This window comes from Tiliqua scincoides, chromosome 5 (assembly GCF_035046505.1).
Source record: "Tiliqua scincoides isolate rTilSci1 chromosome 5, rTilSci1.hap2, whole genome shotgun sequence".
NCBI classification, from domain to species: domain Eukaryota; kingdom Metazoa; phylum Chordata; class Lepidosauria; order Squamata; family Scincidae; genus Tiliqua; species Tiliqua scincoides.
In genome coordinates, this window is record NC_089825.1 from 106988607 (window position 1) to 107008742 (window position 20136).

Here is a 20136-nt window from a genome sequence, read left to right on the forward strand (position 1 = left end):
CAAAAGCTCAGGAAGACAAAAGTCTGCTGAAGGGCTTAATCCACTCTGCAGGCCCCTGAATGGGTTGCTTGGATTAGCCTAATGGAGCTCTTATCACCTCCTAAAGGTGGTGATGCTAAATTGCTGAAATGGACTATGCTAGATCACCTGGGTGGTTGGGAACTGGCCCTTCCTAGGTTCTTACCCTCCTATTTCTGTTCTCTTAGGCTGGACTGTTTTTTTAACCTCACGCTAGTTTTTATTTGAGTTTGTGTGTTTAATTATTTATAGCTCTCACCTAGATCCTGTGTCCCAGTTTACTGAACTGTTTAGGTTATGTTCTAACTTAGATTAAGTTTAACATGGGTTAAGTATAGGGTTAATTTAAAACAAAGTAGAAAAACTTGCTTTCCACTTTTATCCTCCTCTTTTATTTATTTTCTCAAGTGCCTGACCCTTGGGCTCTTACTCATGAGTAGGACTCTGTTCCTGCTCAGAGTAGACCTATGTACACACCTACATATTTATTTTTATTGCCCTCACCTAGGTCCTGTGCCCCACCTCGCTGGACCTTAGATTCCCTCCCTTAGGTTAGATTAGGTGCTACCTTGTTGTTGGCAACCTTCAGTCTCGAAAAACTATGGTATCGCACTCTGAAAGGTGGTTCTGGAACAGCGTCTATTGTGGCTGAAAAGGCCAATTTGGGAGTGACAATCCCTTCCACACTGGGAGCAAGTGCAGTCTGTCCCTGGTCTGTCTCCCTGGCTATGGGCCTTCCTTCTTTGCCTCTTTGCCTCAGACTGTTGGCCAAGTGTCTCTTCAAACTGGGAAAGGCCATGCTGCACAGCCTGCCTCCAAGTGGGCTGCTTAGAGGCCAGGGTTTCCCACTTGTTGAGGTCCACTCCTAAGGCCTTCAGAGCCCTCTTGCAGATGTCCTTGTATCGCAGCTGTGGTCTACCTGTAGGGTGCTTTCCTTGCACGAGTTCCCCATAGAGGAGATCTTTTGGGATCCGGCCATCATCCATTCTCACGACATAACCGAGCCAACGCAGGCGTCTCTGTTTCAGCAGTGCATACATGCTAGGGGTTCCAGCACGTTCCAGGACTGTGTTGTTTGGAACTTTGTCCTGCCAGGTGATGCCGAGAATGCGTTGGAGGCAGCACATGTGGAAAGCATTCAGTTTCCTCTCCTGTTGTGAGCGAAGAGTCCATGACTCACTGCAGTACGGAAGTGTACTCAACACGCAAGCTCTGTAGACCTGGATCTTGGTATGTTCCGTCAGCTTCTTGTTGGACCAGACTCTCTTTGTGAGCCTGGAAAATGTGGTAGCTGCTTTACCGATGCGTTTGTTTAGCTCGGTATTGAGAGAAAGAGTGTCAGAGATTGTTGAGCCAAGGTACACAAAGTCATGGACAACCTCCAGTTCATGTGCAGAGATTGTAATGCAGGGAAGTGAGTCCACATCCTGAACCATGACCTATGTTTTCTTCAGGCTGATCGTCAGTCCAAAATCTTGGCAGGCCTTGCTAAAACGATCCATGAGCTGCTGGAGATCTTTGGCAGAGTGGGTAGTGACAGCTGCATCGTTGGCAAAGAGGAAGTCATGCAGACATTTCAGCTGGACTTTGGACTTTGCTCTCAGTCTGGAGAGGTTGAAGAGCTTTCCGTCTGATCTGGTCCGGAAATAGATGCCTTCTGTTGCAGTTCCAAAGGCCTGCTTCAGCAGAACAGCAAAGAAAATCCCAAACAAGGTTGGTGCAAGAGCACAGCCCTGCTTCACGCCGCTTCGGATGTCAAAGGGGTCTGATGTGGAGCCATCGAAGACAACAGTGCCCTTCATGTCCTTGTGGAAAGATCTGATGATGCTGAGGAGCCTGGGTGGACATCCAATCTTGGGGAGAATCTTGAAGAGGCCATCCCTGCTGACCAGGTCGGGTGCAGCTAAATTTCAATGTCGATTTAAGGTTGATTTACCTTGCCGTTTCTGGGCAAGGTAATTGAGTGGGTGGTGGCGTCCCAACTCCAGAGGGTCTTGGATGAAGAGGATTATCTGGATCCTTTTCAATCTGGTTTCAGGCCGGCTTTGGGACGGAAACTGCCTTGGTCGCCTTGGTGGATGACCTACGCTGGGGACTGGACAGGGGGAGTGCGTCCCTATTGGTCCTGCTGGACCTCTCACCGGCTTTCGATACCATCGACCATGGTATCCTTCTGGGCCGATTGGCTGAGTTGGGAGTTGGAGGCACTGTTTTGCAGTGGTTCCACTCCTACTTGGAGGATTGGTCCCAGATGGTGGTGCTGGGTTATGCCTGTTTGACACCGTGGCCCTTGAGGTGCAGGGTGCCGCAGGGTTCAATTCTGTCCCCCATGCTATTTAACATCTACATGAAGGTTTTGACCTTTAAAGCCCTATACTGCTCTGGGCCAGGGTATCTTAGAGATCGCCTACTTCCGTACAATCCGGCTCGTCCTCTTAGGTCATGAGAGAAGGCCTTTTTACAAGTGTTGCCACCTAAGGAGGTATGTGGGGCAGCGGCAAGAAATAGGGCCTTCTCAGTAGTGGCACCAACGTTGTGGAACTCCCTTCCCCTTGATTTAAGAATGGCTCCCTCTCTTGAGACTTTTTGGCAAGGCCTGAAGACCCTTCTGTTCAAACAAGCCTTCTGAGCTCATGGCCTTTTTAACATCTTTTTTAACATCTTTTCTACATCTTTTAGTAGTTTTTACAGGTCCGATTCCTTTATGATCTGCTGCTCTATGCTCCTTTTACCTGATTTTTTATCTGATTACTGTTTTTATTATATCTGTTAATATGTTAATGCTTTTATCTGCTTTTTAATATTATGTTTTAATCTGTTTTTAACTTGTTGTAAGCCGCCTTGGGTCCCTTTGGGGGGAAGGGCAGGGTATAAATAAAATTATTATTATTATTATTATTATTATTATTATTATTATTATTATTATTATTATTAGAGTTAAAGTTAAAGTTAAAGTTAGAAGACAAGGAGTTAGAAAGACAAAGAGTTAGAAAGAGTATACTTACCTTCTCCTTCTTGTTCTCCTCTTCTCCTTCTCCAAAATTCAGAGGTCTGCTTGCCCTCTCCTCGCCCAGATGCTAAACTCGCAATGCCTTACCTGGCACTTAGCTCTCAGAGGCACTTGGGGTCCCAGAGGCCACGTGCTCCTGCAGAGTAAGTTCTACTGTGTTCAATGACTCCCAGAAAAGTGATGTTAGGATTGCAGCTTAATTCAATAAATATGAAATAGTTTTTTATGATGTTAAATTTGTTGTTAAAATATATGGTTATTTTAAAGTTTATATATAATATTGTTTTAAATATGGAATTTTTGTTTGTTTGTTTGTAAGTCAATTTGGTGCCCTTTGGGGAGAAAAGTGGGATATAAATGTAGTACATAAGTAAAAGAAATAAATTCATTTGGTAAAAAAAGACTGAAAGCAGCATGAGGGGTTCTGGTTCAAAGCAGCATTCAATATCATTTTGGAATGCTGGGATCAGGGGCACCTGAACTCCCATCTACAAGTGTTCCTTTATGTGTATAATCAGCAAGAACAGAGACCATGGTCTTTGCATTTTCCTTGGTTGGTTTCTTCAGCTAAATGTTCATGGATGCTGGTGGGTGCATCTTTTGCCTGGTCCCAATGGGCATGAAGCATAGAATTTGAGTGGCACCCTGATTAGTGGCTGAGCACGCCCCACCCATCCACCACCCATCCAAGCCTTTCTCTTTGTTTGTCACCAAATGCACCTGGTGGTTAGTATACTATGGAGATATGGCAAGCAGGAGAGGACATGCATGCATAGAGACAGGAGGTCTGGTCTAGAGGGTTGAGCCTCAATTTGTCTGAAGATAACATCCGAAGGTCACCAGTTCGAGGCCACTGGCAGCTGACAAACTGAGCCAAGTTATTCCATCTGCTCTGAGCGTGGGAGGATGGAGGCCAGAATGTGCGACCAGATCAAGAAAGAAACATCTGAATGTTGTGGTTTCTTGAAAGACAGAAACCTTCTTTCAAATTGTAAAAATCCCTACGGGGATTTAAATTGCCTGCCTATGTAAACCGCCTTGAATAAAGTCCGAGGAGAAATCTGAGGACCAAGAAAGGCGGTATAGAAATACCTGTATTATTATGATGATTATGATTATGATTATGATTATGATTATGATTATGATTATGATTATGATTATTATGCATAGCAGCCCAGAAAACCGCCTTGCCTGAAGTACCCAGGCAATGAGCTAAACTGTGAGCTATTACTGAAAGAAATGGAATTCAACAGAACCAAATACAGAATCATGAAAAAATTTTATGGCCCAATCCTAAGGTCCCACAGCATCTGGAGGAGCAGTGGTGCCAAAATGGCCATCGCTATATCCTGTGGGGCCAGGGAAGCTGTCTGAGGTCTCTTTGGGGTAAGGGAACAGCAGTTCCCTTACCTGTGTCAAGCCCTAGTGGCCCCAATGGGTCTACTCAGATCTGCACCCCCTATTTAGTGGGATGTGGTAGCAGCCAGGTTAGCAGAGTGCTGCCCCTCTGAATGTCACCATGGTCCCCCCACTGTCACATCTGAGGGGGCCTCAGTGGGCCGGAGGAGACCACTCACAGCCTCCTCTGACCCTCCAAAGGCTTTCTGATGTCTCCAGAAGGTCTAAAATCTCACTTCTGGTTTTCAGTCCTTAGATGTTTTAGGTCCTTAAAAGGGCTTCAGTAGGCATGGGATGTTCTGCCCTGGTCCTCCAAAGGCCTTCTAAGGGTAAAATGTCACTTCCCGTTTTTGTCTGAAAACTGGAAGTGGGGTTTTAGGTCTTCCGGAAGCCTCAAAAGGCCTTCAGAAGGCTAGGAGAGGCTGCACGTAGTCCCCTCCAAAGGGTCTCCAGAAGCCTCAATATGGGGGCTCCATACAGGATGTCACTGGGGGGGCAGCAGGGGAGTAGATGGCAGTGGCGCTCCCTTCCCTATGCTGCCCGGGGCATTTCCAACCCTTGCCTCCCACCCACCCCCAGGTAAACCAGTGGCCCCTATCCTATCTGGGATTTACAGTGGCAGATTTCATAATCCACTAATGTAGCTGCGCCACCTTCATGCATTTCGGAACTGGCAGTACAAACAGCCGAAGACACTGCACATGAGAGTGGTTCCCAGATGATCCACCGCCCTAGCCATGGTGGCAGCAGGGGCATTTGAGGGCTGGGGGACAAGGGCATACTGGGCTATGAAGCAGCTGGAAGGAAAGCAACAGGGGGAGGATTTCAGTGGCATTCACAAATGCCGGGATCATATGCCCTTATTTGTACATATACATAGCTAACTCTGCTTTGATTTGCTCCAGCTAAATAGCTGGTGTAAGTCTGAGGAGACCCATTAAAGGCCAGATGGATTACAAGGAGGTAAGTAAAAAAGTTTACCTTTCCACTCACTGCTGAGCACATCTCAAATGTGATTCTTGCCCTCCACCTCTCCCAATAATAATTCATCTTTCATTTCTCTGATTGTGGCCTCACTGATGTGCCATTTTGCACCTCCAGAACTCATTTTCAGCAAAATATTACTTATTATGATATTTATATGCCAAACTCCAACAGTTTCAGACTGGTTTCTCAAAGATGTTCCTTCCTTCCTTCCTTGTAAATATATCAGCATTAAATCTTGATTCTCTTGACCAGGGGTCTCTAAACTTCTCAGCCAAAGGGCCACATCAAATATCTGGCACAGTGTTGGGTGTCGGGAAAAAAATTAAATATAAAATTTAAATAAATACGTTAGAGATGGAACTTAGATGAATGAATAAATGAATGGGCTCAAATGTCCAGGACTTCTCCAAGCACGAACACGGCCAAAGAAATAAAGCACACTCTTAAATGGACCCCCATTTCTCCACCCCACAAGCACAACTCTGGTTGTGATTGGTCAACTGGACCAGAGGCTCTAAGGGGATCAGACACTGGCCACAGGCTGCATCTGGCCCCCAGGCTGGGGTTTGGAGACCCCTGATCTTGACCCTTGATAATCCCTCCCACTCTTTTAAGCAATGACTTAGACATTCCTTAAATTTTCTAAGGCATTCCAAAAGCAACATGCAGAAGGAAAGATTTTAGGCTTGGAATTCTAGATATCTAGACAAGCATAGGTTTAAGGTACCCTGAACAAAGTGGCACTCATTCCAAAGTTCCCCCACACTCCACTCCTCCTTACAGATTACTCTGCCTCCCATCCAAACAACTGATTCTGCTTATCTTTTTTCAGGCAAGGCCACAGTTCAACATCAGCTGATATAAGAAAAATGATGGCAGACCTGATCCAGTAAACTTGCATTTGTTGTATTTTTTTTTCAGACACAGATGACTGTTCCAAATGTCCAGAAGGTCACTTTCCAAACAAGAATCAAAATCAGCCTCCACGAGGACCTCAATTTCCTCTCTTTTGCAGAGCCTCTGGGAATTATACTAACTATCTGGACTTTGTGTTTTTCTCTGATCCCAGTTTTAGTGCTCAGGATTTTCATCAAGAACCAGGACACTCCCATTGTCAAAGCCAACAATGGTGACCTCACCTACTCTCTACTTATCGCTCTAATGCTCTGCTTCCTCTGTTCCTTGCTATTCATTGGGCAGCCTCAGGAAGTGACCTGCTATTTACAACAAACATCTTTTGGCCTTGTCTTCTCAGTGGCTGTTTCATGTGTCTTGGCTAAATCCATCACTGTGGTTCTGACTTTCATGGCCACCAAGCCAGGATCCAGGATGAGGAAATGGGTGGGGAAAAGACTGGCAAACTCCATTGTTCTGGGTTGCTCCCTGATTCAAGCCAGTATCTGTGCTATGTGGCTCTGCACTGCCCCTCCATTCCCACATTTGGACATGGACTCTCAGGCTGAAGAAATTGTAGTGGAGTGCAATGAAGGCTCCATACCAATGTTTATTTCGTTCTGGGCTACCTGGGATTTCTTGCTATAGTCAGCTTCAATGCCGCTTTAACTAGCCAGGAAATTGCCAGACAGTTTCAATGAAGCCAAGTTCATCACCTTCAGCATGTTGGTGTTTTGCAGTGTGTGGTTGTTCTTTATTCTACCTTACTTGAGCATGAAAGGAAAATACATGGTGGCTGTGGTGATCTTCTCTATCTTGGCCTCTAGTGCTGGGCTGCTTGGGTGTATCTTTTTCCCCAAATGCTACATAAATCTCCTGAGGCCTGAGCTGAACAGGAAGGATCAACTAATAAGGAGAAATTAATAGTTCAAGTTTATTAGGTTGATCAGCATATAAGCCATACACCTATTTATCTAAAATCTTAAAACCAGGGTTTAAAACCACATTGAAACAGAATTTGGCTACATCCACAACACACTCTTTGCAAAGACTACTTAACAGTAATTTCAATCTTAAAGAGTCCGAAAACATAGAAAATTTATGTATCCATTTGTTTAAGAATCAATCTCTCTCTGCTGTATATTTTGGGCATTGGAAAAAGATCTGCACCCGGGTATCTAATTCTGTTAAGGGAAAGTCACAATAACGCCGCTCGGGAGGGGTCCTTTGAAAATGACCCTTCATTTGTGCAGTTGGCAAAGCTTTACATTGTGCAATCATATAAGCACGCCTCAACTTGGAAACCATCAGTACATAAAAATAAATGGGTAAAGAGAATTTAGTGGGAAATTTAATTCCTAAATAAGAAGGGGAGCAGTTACACTCAGCCTCCCTTAGAAGGCAATCCCAATCTTGAATTAATCGCTTTTCAACAAGCAGCAAATGGCTTCTTCCACTGAATTTTTCTAATGACTGTAGGCCCAGCTCACATATTTTCATATTAATGTTGTTATTCCATTTTACCCAGCAGCGTTCTTGTGCTGCTCGTTTTGTGAAAATAGGAAGATTTTCAGAAATTGTAAGTCTGTATTTAAATCCAATAGTAGCTTTCCAAATCAAGGTTGAAATCTTTGGAAGTCCCAACTCCAACCCTATAACTTCAGAGGCTATGCATGGGGGTAGGGCTAAAAGCTTCCGAAAAAAGACTTGCTGGAGTCGCTCAAGCTGTTCTATTGGTCCCAAAAACCAGATTGGTGAGCCATATAACATACGTGGCAATACCATTGCTTTATATACCTTTAGGAGTGCTGGCACATATTGTCCTCCTTTGATGTAAAGAAATTTTCTCAATGCTAGTAGCATTAATAAGGATCTCATTAATATCTTTTATTCGCATTATCTGGAAGTGCATCATCTGTAAGTACACACAATCAAAAAGTTTGATGGTTCTCATTGGTTTTCTGTTGTTATCCAACAGAAAACCAATGCAAGAGAGACAAATTATGTGCTCCGCGCTCCTTACAAGATGAGTTTCCTGTAAAAACAGTATGTGCTCTCTTTTATAGTAGTCTTGCTCTCTATGCACTCTGCAGCATCTCAGGGCCTCAGAAAACCTTTCAGATGTGGGAAAGCACTTCCAGTTTGGCAAAAAAACTAGAAGTGCCTTAGACTGATCCGCCAGGCCTTCAGAGTTAACCTTCAGATAACCTTCAGAGTCTGGTTATCGGGACCCACAGACTTCATTTTCTGCAGATTTCTGTATCTATGGGGTGTGTGTGAGGAACAGATCCCCCACAGATACTGGGGTCCAATTGTACTTAATCTGTTGTCACTGCATTTGGAAAAAGGAGAGATAAGATCACAATGCAATGCAAGTCAGTGTGGTTTTTCTCCCCATAACTCCTGCCCCTCCCTTTTTTCCATCTCAGACAGTGTTCACTCCTATTTTTTTTTTCTTCAATTCCTATTGAGATGTCAGCAACCCTCCTGGCCCATCATGTCACTGTGGTATCCATCTAATGTTTTTTTTTTTCTCACCTGTGGCGAAAAATAACTCACTCATCACAATAGCCTGGAGTAATGATTTCAAAACCTGTTATTAACTAAAATTACTATGACACCTGCACCATCTCGGCAAATCTCACTTGGCTTTTCTATGCCCTTAGGCACAATCAATAACCAAGTCTGAAAGCTTCCATAAACTATTGTCAGAGCTAGGTTGAGGGATTATGAATCCTAAGGACTCCTCTATCGAAGCTCAAATGGACAAAAGATTCTAGAATCATTGAACAAAACTGTTGTAGCCACATGCAGAATAGAGAGAAGCTGCATGTTGTGAATCAACATTTGCCCCAAATGGAAGGATTATCTCTCTTATTGCTGCTGCTCATCTTGGGCTTCTGGCTTCCTACCACTGAGAGCAAGACACAGAGGGTTATGTGTTCTATCACTGATCCCTCCCAATTCTCGTACAAGTATCATCAGAGTGGAGATTTTATCGTTGGTGCGATTGTGTCACAGTTTGCCTGCATATTTGATGACATTTCTTTCAGCCAACACCCCAAAACCAAGCTGTTCGATGAACTCATGTAAGGAATGCATTTATCTCTATCTGGCATTTAGTAACCTTTACCTTATCTATTACAAATTTCTCATACAAGGAGAGACATACTCAGAAGACAGCCTACTTATGATTTTTTTTTTTTGGGGGGGGGGAAGATGCATTTACACCTGTATAAATGGTGTATCATTTCAGGAACTGTATAAATATATATTTATATTAACTTTGACATCATGTTCCTGGAATCTTGCTTTCTTTCTCCTGTTGTCCATTCTGGATTTCTCTTCTATATTCCTCATCTTTGCTTATATTATTCCATGTTTTTCTCTCTTGTGTCCTTTCATGCACTTCATGCTTCTCTATTTGTGGTACAAAGTCCGACCATCAATCCAATACTGTTGATGCTATAGATGCTGAATGGAATCAGTTCCCCAGATTTCAGATACAAATCTTACTCTGCACGAGCTGGACTTGCTAAGATTTGAACCTAATAACTCCTGCTCGCAATGCATGTGCTTCACCATTGACAGGGTGACCAGATACAATAGAGGACCGAGTGCTGCCCTATACCTTTAACCATTGTATAGAAGAGGGAATTTTGGCAGCTGCAGCTTTTTAAACCCTTCCACATCTAGTTCCACTAGCCAAAATTCCCTCTTCTATACAATGGTTAAAGGTATAGGAACTCTGCCCTCTATTTGACCAGTCAGACCACTGAATTCTGACCACTTCATCTGTTTAGCTCTGCAGAGGGTCAGATTGTCCCCTGAATAGTCACAAATTCCAGGGGCTGGCATATTTTATTGAATCTAGCACAGATAAGCAGAAAGACATTTAGAAATATCTGTCCTTTGGGCAATATGAGGGCCCAATCCAATCTAATTTTTCAGCACTGATGCAGCCCTGCCAACAGGGTGTGCACTGCATCCTGTAGTGGGGGGGGGGGAGGCAGTCACGGATGTCTCCACAGCATAAAGGAACATTTGCCCCCTTATCTCAGAGCTGCATGGTGGCTGTTTTGTGCATTTGTGTTTCATTCATATGAACCTCATGTGAACATCCTGTACTTTTTCATTCTGTACTTTAGCCATAGTCTATTCAGGAATTTTGCTATAGAGAAAGATCCATTGCATTGATTGCAAAAAACTGAGCAATCAGTCACATCTTCTTGGAGCCAGTCAGGAAGAGAAGGACACTTGAATTCACCAATGAGACAAAATATCTCTTTTTTGCTGGTGTATTGTGGTCTATTCTCTCACCTCATGTCTCATCATCACCTTTTCATCATGTTGGTGGTACTTTGTTAGGTACCAGCCATCACAGACTTAATTGGAAACCCATTCTTCTCAGACTGACTGCAGGAAGGAAAAATACCAGTCAGAGGAAGAGATGGTCAGATCCCATATAGGGCAGAACAGTAGAAAGTACCTGGTTGGGGGAGGGGGAAGAGTTCTTTCACTCTTCAGTCACATGTGAGCTGCTTGACAGGATTTGGGGCTTCTATGGAAATAGCCACAGCACTACCAGAAAAGAAAAGATAGAGCAAGATAGGAGTGATCCAACCTGTGTACCTTTGGTTTTAATGGTGGCCAATTGTGAGAGAGAAATTTGTCCTTTATGTTCCTATTGAAATAAATAGAATAGAATTAGGTTTAACTTGGTCTTAATCATGTTCATGAATTTTATTTTATTTCAGAACAAGAAGGAATCATTGTTAAACATTTTTATAGAGTATGCGGGGGTTGGGGAATCTGGGAAAATGAATTCCCGTAAGAACCCTATCTATGCACTCAGAAGTTAGGAAAGAATGCACTATTTTAATAGTCCATATTTTTGGCCTTTTTCATTTAACATGGGCTTGAAGTTTTATAAAACTTGGTTCTGATAACATTTGAAGGCATGTGATCATTTAGATTGAAGAATACTTGCAGCTAGAAGCTTCATAGTTCATGAAGGCTTGAAAATGTGTTTCTTCCAAAACATATCACTTCCATTAGTTCAATTCCGAAGAACTATCAACATGTCCTGTCCTTGGTATTTGCTGTGACAGAGATCAATAAGAACCCCAAGATCCTACCAAACGTCAGCCTGGGCTTCCACATCTATGACAATTACTACAATGAAAGAATGACACTTCAGAACACTCTGAAGCTTCTTTCCACCCAAGAAAGGTTTGTCCCCAACTTCAAGTGTGAAAAGCAAAAAGATCTGATAGCGGTCATTGGGGCGCTTGATTTGGAGATCTCCCTTCACATGGCCACTCATTTAAGCATCTACAAGATTCCACAGGTACAGTGAACATGTGGGTCATTAATCTCTTTTCATCTCAGAGATTATTTATCCTTTTAACCAATACTCAGAAACATTTGTGCATTCCTTGAGATGATGCAGATTTTTCTATGCCATCCAAATGGTTCATTAATTTAAGGTGCTAGGACCAATCCTATTGGCTCCTAGCACCACCTGAATGATCCTTCTAGAAGCACTACGCATTTTTCAGCAGTTGTAAAAGGTGGGTTTCTGCCAGAAGAGGGACATGGAGCATGGTGGAGGGCTCCATCAGCACTAGCATCTGTTATATCTTGAACTACTTCCCAGGCCTGATGTGCTCCTGGCAAGTCCCACAAAGCTATGCCAGATCGGAGCATTTCTACAGCTAGCTCACTAACTCTGAACTAGTGGAAATCTGAGGAGTCCAATCAGGGACAATGAGTCAACCAGGAAGGTAAGTAAAGTTTTTCATGTTTCATCTCTCCCAGTTGGCCTGGTCGTCGATCGACACATAGGATGCAATGAATGGTGCACCATCAGCCTTGCGTCCTGCACACCAGTCTGGGATAGGATTGGGTAACAAAAAACACCAAATAAGGAACTGAGTACAGAAAATGTTAACGCAATGATTTTGTCATGGTTATAAAACATGTGCACACACAAAGATAGACCAAAAGAAATTGTTCCTGCAATCAGATGTTTTCTGTACAATTAATACAAATGATCCTGTAGCTTAGCAAGAAGAGAAGTACCCCTGAGAGTAGCATTGTGACTAAAAACACAGTTTTTGGTGTCATTGAGTAAAAGGATGGGAAGTCACATACTATTATTTCCATCAGCATTAGAAAAGGAGTTGATGGCAACTCATGATGAAGCCTTTTCTGTTGTAAGTACCTACCAGGTGAGATCAGGACCACCTTTTCTTTCTTGGTGTCCCAAAAGTGAGTATAAGACATGGATAAAATGTCCACAATATTTGCTGGTTTGAAATTAAATGCATTCATATTTTTGTCACCAAAAGATGGTATTAATTCTCTTACTTGTGTCTCTGCCCAGCAGATAGTTGACTTTATCCACTATGGGTTGGCATGAGTTTTTCCCCCACCCCATATTCTGATAATAGTTATTATTTTTCTTAGATTGCCTACTGTGCATTAGCTCCAGCAAGAAATGCTAAAACCGAGCTCCCTTCCTTTTATCGAATGGTCCCTAATGAAGTGTATCAGTACAGAGGGATTGTTCATCTACTTCAGTATTTCCTCTGGAAGTGGGTCGGCATTGTGGCTTCAGATGACGATAATGGAGAAAAATTTGTGCAGACCATGATGACTATGTTTTCTGAATATGGAATCTGTACAGCCTTCAGTACAAAATTACCTGCAATATCTCAAATTTCAGAGATGGCAAAATTAATAAATCACATAGATTTAGAAAACCCACTTGTGGGGTGGGTCACATCTCTATTCAATGCTGAAGTCAAAGTATACGTTATGAATGCAGAGATTGTGACCACAACACTTTTGGAATTGTTCATATATTTTTACACAATGTTAGACGGCGTTACAGAGCCTTCAATAGGAAAGGTGTGGATTTTGACAGCCCAGTGGAATTTCTCATTATTCTCATTGCAAAGAGATTTTGACATACAAGTCTTCCATGGCACCTTGTCTTTTGCAATTCACTCCAGTGAAATGCCAGGATTTTCAGAACTCCTTGATTTCCTACATCCCAAATCTCAACCAGAAGATGAGTTTATCAAAACCTTCTGGGAACAGGCTTTTGACTGCTCCTTTTTTTATTCTGATGATGGTGAGGACAGCAGAGATCCCTGCACTGGCCAAGAGAGGTTGGAGAACCTCCCAGGGACTCTTTTTGAAAAGAGCATGACTGGCCAGAGCTACAGCATCTACAATGCAGTCCATGCTATAGCACATGCATTGCAAAAGATATTCTTAATCAGGAACAAGCACAAAACAGTGGTAGACAAATATAGAAGACCTCCTCCAGAACCACAGAGTTTTCAGGTATTGTTGCACTCACAGATCTATACTCCTTGGTACAATAAAGAGAAGAGAAATAAACCATTCAGTTGAATTCAAAGTTTAAATTAATGTATTTGTAGAAGCAGAAGAGTGTAATACAAGGCATACATTGACTTTCATCCACTTGACTTGCATCACTTTGCTCTACATTTAACTTCATTTCAAATTTTGTCCACATGCTTTCCTCTTTTGTCTGATTTCATCCAATCTTCCCGGATGATCGTCAGTGTTCTCATGTTTATTTTTTCTTTTACGTCTGTTTATTTATGTTTCACATGCATTTGCACAAAGCAATTTATGCCTCTGCAACACATATTGCACCTATGGGATTCAGCAAGTGTTTCTCTTGATTATGCTTATGCATGTTCAGATATGGGTATCTGCCCTTTTCCCCCCCTCTATAAATAGGAATTCGAAGACTTGAAGAAACTAATTCTTCTAAATTGTACTGGACTAGTAAACAAAATAAAACATCCCTTTGCAAGAGACCTACAGTTTGTAATGTCTTCCTTGACCTCTTTCAATACAGCTTCACCCTTTTCTGAAGAGCATCTCCTTTAACAACAGTGCTGGAGACACGGTGTCTTTTGATGAAAAAGGTGATTTAGCAGCTCCATTTGACCTCATCAACTGGGTGACTTTCCCAAACCTGTCCTTCTTAAGGGTGAAAGTAGGAAAGATGGCCCTCCCTGGAAAGGAGTTCACCATTACTGAGGAGGCTATCACTTGGCACAGCATGTTTAATCAGGTGGGATCAGACTATAAGTTTAAAAGTGGAAAGTTAAATGGGAGATGTAATAGCATTATATTCTGGTAACTTGATTGATGCTTAGCTTTAAGGCTCATTGGACAAGTTGACCCTTGCTAAACAGTAGAAGTCTAAAAAACCCACATCTCAAACTATAAAACAAGTGTCTTCCTTGGGGTCCTTCCTTCCTTCATGCCCAGGATGACTTCAAATTATACCTGATTAATGCAAAATAATGATTGCTGCTACATCTGAACATACAGAGGAAATGAAAAAGGTGCAAAAGAGAGCGACTAAGATGATTACAGGGCTGGGGCACCTTCCTTATGAGGAAAGGCTACGGCATTTGGGCCTGTTCAGCCTAGAAAAGAGATGCCTGAGGGGGGACATGATTGAGACATACAAAATTATGCAGGGGATGGACAGAGTGGCTAGGGAGATGCTCTTTACACTCTCACATAACACCAGAACCAGGGGACATCCACTAAAATTGAGTGTTGGGAGAGTTAGGACAAAAGAAAATATTTCTTTATTCAGCATGTGGTTGGTCTGTGGAACTCTTTGCCACAGGATGTGGTGCTGGCGTCTAGCCTGGACGCCTTTAAAAGGGGATTGGACAAGTTTCTGGAGGAAAAATCCATTACGGGGTACAAGCCATGATGTGTTTGCGCAACCTCCTGATTTTAGAAATGGGTTATGTCAGAATGCCAGATGCAAGGGAGGGCAACAGGATGAGGTCTCTTGTTATCTGGTGTGCTCCCTGGGGCATTTGGTGGGCCGCTGTGAGATACAGGAAGCTGGACTAGATGGGCCTATGGCCTGATCCAGTGGGGCTGTTCTTATGTTCTTATGTTCTTAAGTTTAACTTGACCAATGCCATCTCCTCCAATGGGCGTTAGTTCCTGCACACAAAACTAGATACCCCACAAAACTAGATACCCCACAAAACTTTCAAACCCCACTAGCTAATATCCTTTTCAATAGAGATCATAGGGAGTGAACTCACACCTAGTTAGTATTCACCCTGTCAGGGAGTCATATTTTCCACATTATTTCCTTAAGAGACTGTTGTGTCATAGCATCAGATATCATATTGGGATGCTACCCATCACATTGGAGCACTTTCTTTTAATCTCAGACAAAGGATATTGGTATTAAAGTTGCACCAAATTGCTTAGCGCCCTGGAAGAAAACTATGCGCCATGACACTTACCATGACACCACCTCCCATCAAACTAATGCTCATTAGGTGCTACCTCTACCACTGGTTTAGGCTGGCCAAGAGGTCCCATTCACAGTTATAGCTCCTTACCCAATGATCCATCTGGCTGCGTTATGACAGTACCTATGGCCAGAGACAGTGCGTGCACTATGCATCTGTGCCTGAATACAAGCCCAGCAACCTTGCCGTTCTGAGCTTTGGTTGTTCACAACATTATATAGAGCTTTTATGGGACATTTCTTTATGCCCTTTAAAAACCAGACTGAGAATCTGTCATCCAGAATAATGGTCCCTGCTGGAACAGCCACGTTCTTCGTGATAAGATTATGTCTTTGATGTAAGCAGCTTGGATGTTAGTTTTAGATGTTTGTGACAAACAGCTTACTCTTATTCCATGCTACACTAGAGCATGCAGCCGCACCACTGCTTGCTGTGGTGGGTGGGGCAACCTGAAGGCCAATAAGAGGTAATTTTTTTTTTCTTACCTCTCAATAAACCCTATGGCTGTCTATGGGTTCCCTCAGAGCTATGCCAGCTTATTTAGTTGAAATATGTCAGAGGAAAGGAAGATGGCATGGCAGGCTGATAAATGGGGGATAGGGTAGGATCAGGCACTGAGACCCACCAGCTCCATCCCACTCTCCATCCTTTGTACCCCCTCTCTGCATGGAAGACCCCCTATCCTGGCCTATCTTTACTGCCAATTTACCTCTGGGAGCCACTAGCACACACGCTGGATCTTTGGGCATTTGGACTGTCAGTTGGGGAGTGCTGTAAGAGGCTTTGGCTGCCAGAGCATGAGTTCCAGCAGCACAACGCTTGGGCCGTAAAGTCCCAATCCCATTAAATGAGGTGTCCAGAGCAGTTGTTTGTAGTGCTTGTCTTGGTTCCTTGCCTTCTTCCTCTAACAGATCAGCAAGGCTAAGAAGAGCATGATTTTGTAAATGATTCCATCTCCTTTCAAACTAGTCCTTTGAAAGCCAGTTAGAAGCTGATTTTACTCTGAAAAGTTCTACTCATGTGCCCAGATAGTTTTAGATTGCCCCCTCAAAAGAGAAGCATGTTGGTTGTAGATGAGAACAGAACTTGGTTTACCAAGCATCGATACAATGCAAATCCTCTTGTGTTTTTACATGCAGGTGGTGCCCACAGCTGTTTGTAATGAGCCCTGCTATCCGGGTTACAGCAGAAAAAAGAAAGAAGGGAAGTCATTTTGTTGCTATGATTGTGAACCATGTCCAGAAGGGAAGGTTTCATACTGGAAGGGTAGGAGGCTTAATGTACAGTGCTGTGAATTGCACACTATATAAGCTTTCTTTCCCTCTCATTTTCCCAGTTCTCCTTTCCTTATTTCAAAACACAGATGCCACAGTTTTCTTTGGGCACTGGAACTTGGTGCTGTTCTTATATAGGTTGTAACTGATTGCCCATTGAATTAGGGAACATTGTTGTCACCTGTTAGCTCTACCTGGCTCCTTATTCTCTGAGTAACTTTTTTCAGGGCTGGGAGCCATGCATCATGATCTCTCATTGTTTCTTCTTTCCTATTCAGATTGTTTTGATGCTTATATGTTTCAGTTGCTCTGAGGAAGCTCCCCAAAGCTGTGGGCAAAATGTCAGTTTTTAAGTTTGAGTTTTTAGCTTCTCATTCCAGTCTTTTTAGATTTTAGTCTCTAGTTTTATTTGATGTTTGGTTTCAGTATTAATCCTTAGTAATTTTAGCTTCAAGTGTGTTTTTGGTTTTTAGTTTTTAGAGTTTTTAGCTTGGTTTTAGTTTTAGCTTTTTAGGTTAAGTTTTAGTTATTATTTTTAGTTTTCAGTTTTAACTTACAGCCCAATCCTGAGCTTCCCCAGGGTTCGTCCCCTTCCCCTGAGTAAGGGAAGCAGCCCCGCAATGGGGCTACTCACTTTAGCGGTGACCTTTTGGAACTGTGCTGCAGACCTCAGGATCGGGCTCTTAGTTTTAATGTTGGTGATAGTTAGCCGCCCCCCCCCCCAGGTTTGGTTTAGGCTCTTTAAGTAAAAAAAACTAGACCACGGCACCCAGCCTGAAAAACTCTTACGTTCAATATGAATTCCAGCCGTGAAAGCCTTAGCATGTTTAACAACATGACCATGTTTGTAATTTTGATGATCCCCCTGTTATTTGTTTTTATTCCAAGGGTGCATTGCTTTAGAAGTGTTCTAGGTAGGTGATATAGGTGGTATAGTGTCAGCAGATGCAGCCATAGTTATCATCCATACACACACACCCTAGTCCAGTCTACCAACCCTATGGTGACTAATATGTAAAGCTGCTTTATTTTTATTTTTTGCAGATTTTGAGTTGTTTTTTTTACAAAGTGGAAAAAGCAGTGTTATATGTTTTTATTTCATTATCACAAAAAATGCATCTAGTTATGACACACCTTGAAATCTCTCTTTCTCTTGAATTCAAACATAGTACAATACCACTGATATAATAAAAGGCACTGTAGTGTTTAAGCACTACATTTCTCCCACAGGCATGGTGTACACAACAGATATGATGGAATCTCTTCAGCTGGGAAGCAAGGCACACCACCTTATAGAACCATACAATTTCCAGTTACAAGAACATCCTGTCTAAAGGGGTTAATGCAAACTATTTAATGACTTCACTTTGAGTGGTTTAAGAAAAAATAGTATTTCAGAGCAAGATGCATTGAAGCAGGGACTCTGAGAGGAATTTTATCACAGGGTACAAAGTTGATTTTGGGCCCCTTCCCAAAAAGGGAGGGGTGAAACAGAGTGGCGGGGGTGGCAATGGGGATGGGCAGAATGGGGGCAAAACAGGCAGGGGGAAAATGACAACAGCCAGAATAGTCTTTGGAACACAGGTCTACCAGTCTTCCTAATGCAGAGTTCAGATCTACCTTCCTGTCCAGCATTGGTAGCTAAACCAATGCAATATGGAAAACCAAACACACTCCTAAGTCTCTCTAAAATTTTTCAAATCATTGCAAGAAATTAGCATCATTGTATTTAGGCTCACTCTAAAATGGAAAGTGTTCTGTGTACACCAAAACTGACTTCTGCAGTAGCTGTAGTCCCACAGCTGTGTCCCTGAGCTCCGATACACTCTTCATGGTAAGCAGATCCACAAATCAAAGAGCTACTATAGCAGTTCAATTTCCTCCCAGATGTGACACTGTTAAGGAATGTATGCATTCCTGGGCCTGGTGCGTATGGCTTGTGGCAGTAGTCACTGTCATGTGCCCACGGTAATGCCCATAGCATCCCGCATGGGTAGTGAATCTGGGTGTGATTGGAAGATGTAAGATCCCAGGAAATTTATGGGCCCCCTCCTTTGGCTCCTGGCCCCCTTTCTGACTCTGGGACTGGGTACAAATTACCCCCTTTACTCCCGTCTCCTAGTCCTGCATTGAAGGACCAGCACTAGAAATAAGAGATGGAGTCAACCCCTTCATAGGACATAGAATAATACAAGGCAACAATGGCATGACGGATACATAGAAATTGCTTTTATTTTATATTTTTCAGACATGGATGACTGTTCTAAATGTCCAGAAGGTCAATTTCCAAACAAGAATCAAGATCAATGCATCCCCAAGGACTTCCATTTCCTCTCTTTCACAGAACCCTTGGGAATGGCATTAAGTGCCTTGGCTTTGTCTTTTTCTCTGATCACAGTTTTGGTGCTCAGGATTTTCATCAAGAACAAGGACACTCCCATTGTCAAAGCCAACAATCGAGACCTCACCTACTCTCTGCTTGTCTCCTTATTACTTTGCTTCCTCTGCTCCTTGCTATTCATTGGCCAACCACAGGCAGTGACTTGTTATTTACGACAAACATCTTTTGGCCTTGTCTTCTCAGTGGCTGTTTCTTGTGTCTTGGCCAAAACCATCACTGTGGTTCTGGCTTTCCTGGCCACCAAGCCAGGATCCAGGATGAGGAAATGGGTGGGGAAAAGGCTGGCAAACACCATTATCCTTGGTTGCTCCTTGATTCAAGCCAGTATTTGTTTTGTGTGGTTATGCACTTCTCCTCCATTCCCACATGTGGACATGGACTCCCTGGCTGAAGAAATTGTACTGGAGTGCAATGAAGGCTCCATCACCATGTTTTATTGTGTTCTGGGGTACCTGGGATTTCTGGCTGCTGTCAGCTTCATTGTGGCTTTCCAGGCTAGGAGGTTACCGGACTGCTTCAATGAAACCAAGTTCATCACTTTCAGCATGTTGGTCTTTTGCAGTGTGTGGTTGTCCTTTATCCCACCTTACCTGAGCACCAAGGGGAAATCCATGGTGGCTGTGGAGATCTTCTCCATCTTGGCCTCCAGTGCTGGCTTGCTGGGCTGTATCTTTTCCCCCAAATGCTACATAATTCTCCTGCAGCCTGAGCTGAACAGCAAGGATCAGCTAATAAGGAGAAATTAATAAGCATCTTAATAAGCATCTCTTTCATTTTTTTCTGTTTTTAAATTATCTATTAATAGTCAAA

General features: G+C 42.9%; 1 protein-coding gene across 1 annotated transcript; it reads left to right on the forward strand.

Moving 5' to 3' along the window:
- Window positions 1-9244: 9244 nt before the first annotated feature.
- Window positions 9245-20072, forward strand: LOC136652993 (vomeronasal type-2 receptor 26-like). The gene is made up of 6 exons (XM_066629920.1): window positions 9245-9396; window positions 11366-11657; window positions 12779-13663; window positions 14211-14429; window positions 16791-16917; window positions 19174-20072. Exons 1-6 carry the CDS (start codon window positions 9245-9247, stop codon window positions 20070-20072), a joined length of 2574 nt encoding a protein of 857 aa, XP_066486017.1.
- Window positions 20073-20136: the final 64 nt, after the last annotated feature.

Coding starts and splice junctions, on each gene's coding strand:
- LOC136652993 (XM_066629920.1), top strand. CDS start 9,245: ATGTGTTCTATCACTGATCCCTCCCAATTCTCGTACAAGTATCATCAG. Junction 14,430..16,790: donor GGCACAGCATGTTTAATCAG/GTGGGATCAGAC, acceptor TTTTACATGCAG/GTGGTGCCCACAGCTGTTTG. Junction 16,918..19,173: donor GAAGGTTTCATACTGGAAGG/GTAGGAGGCTTA, acceptor TATATTTTTCAG/ACATGGATGACTGTTCTAAA.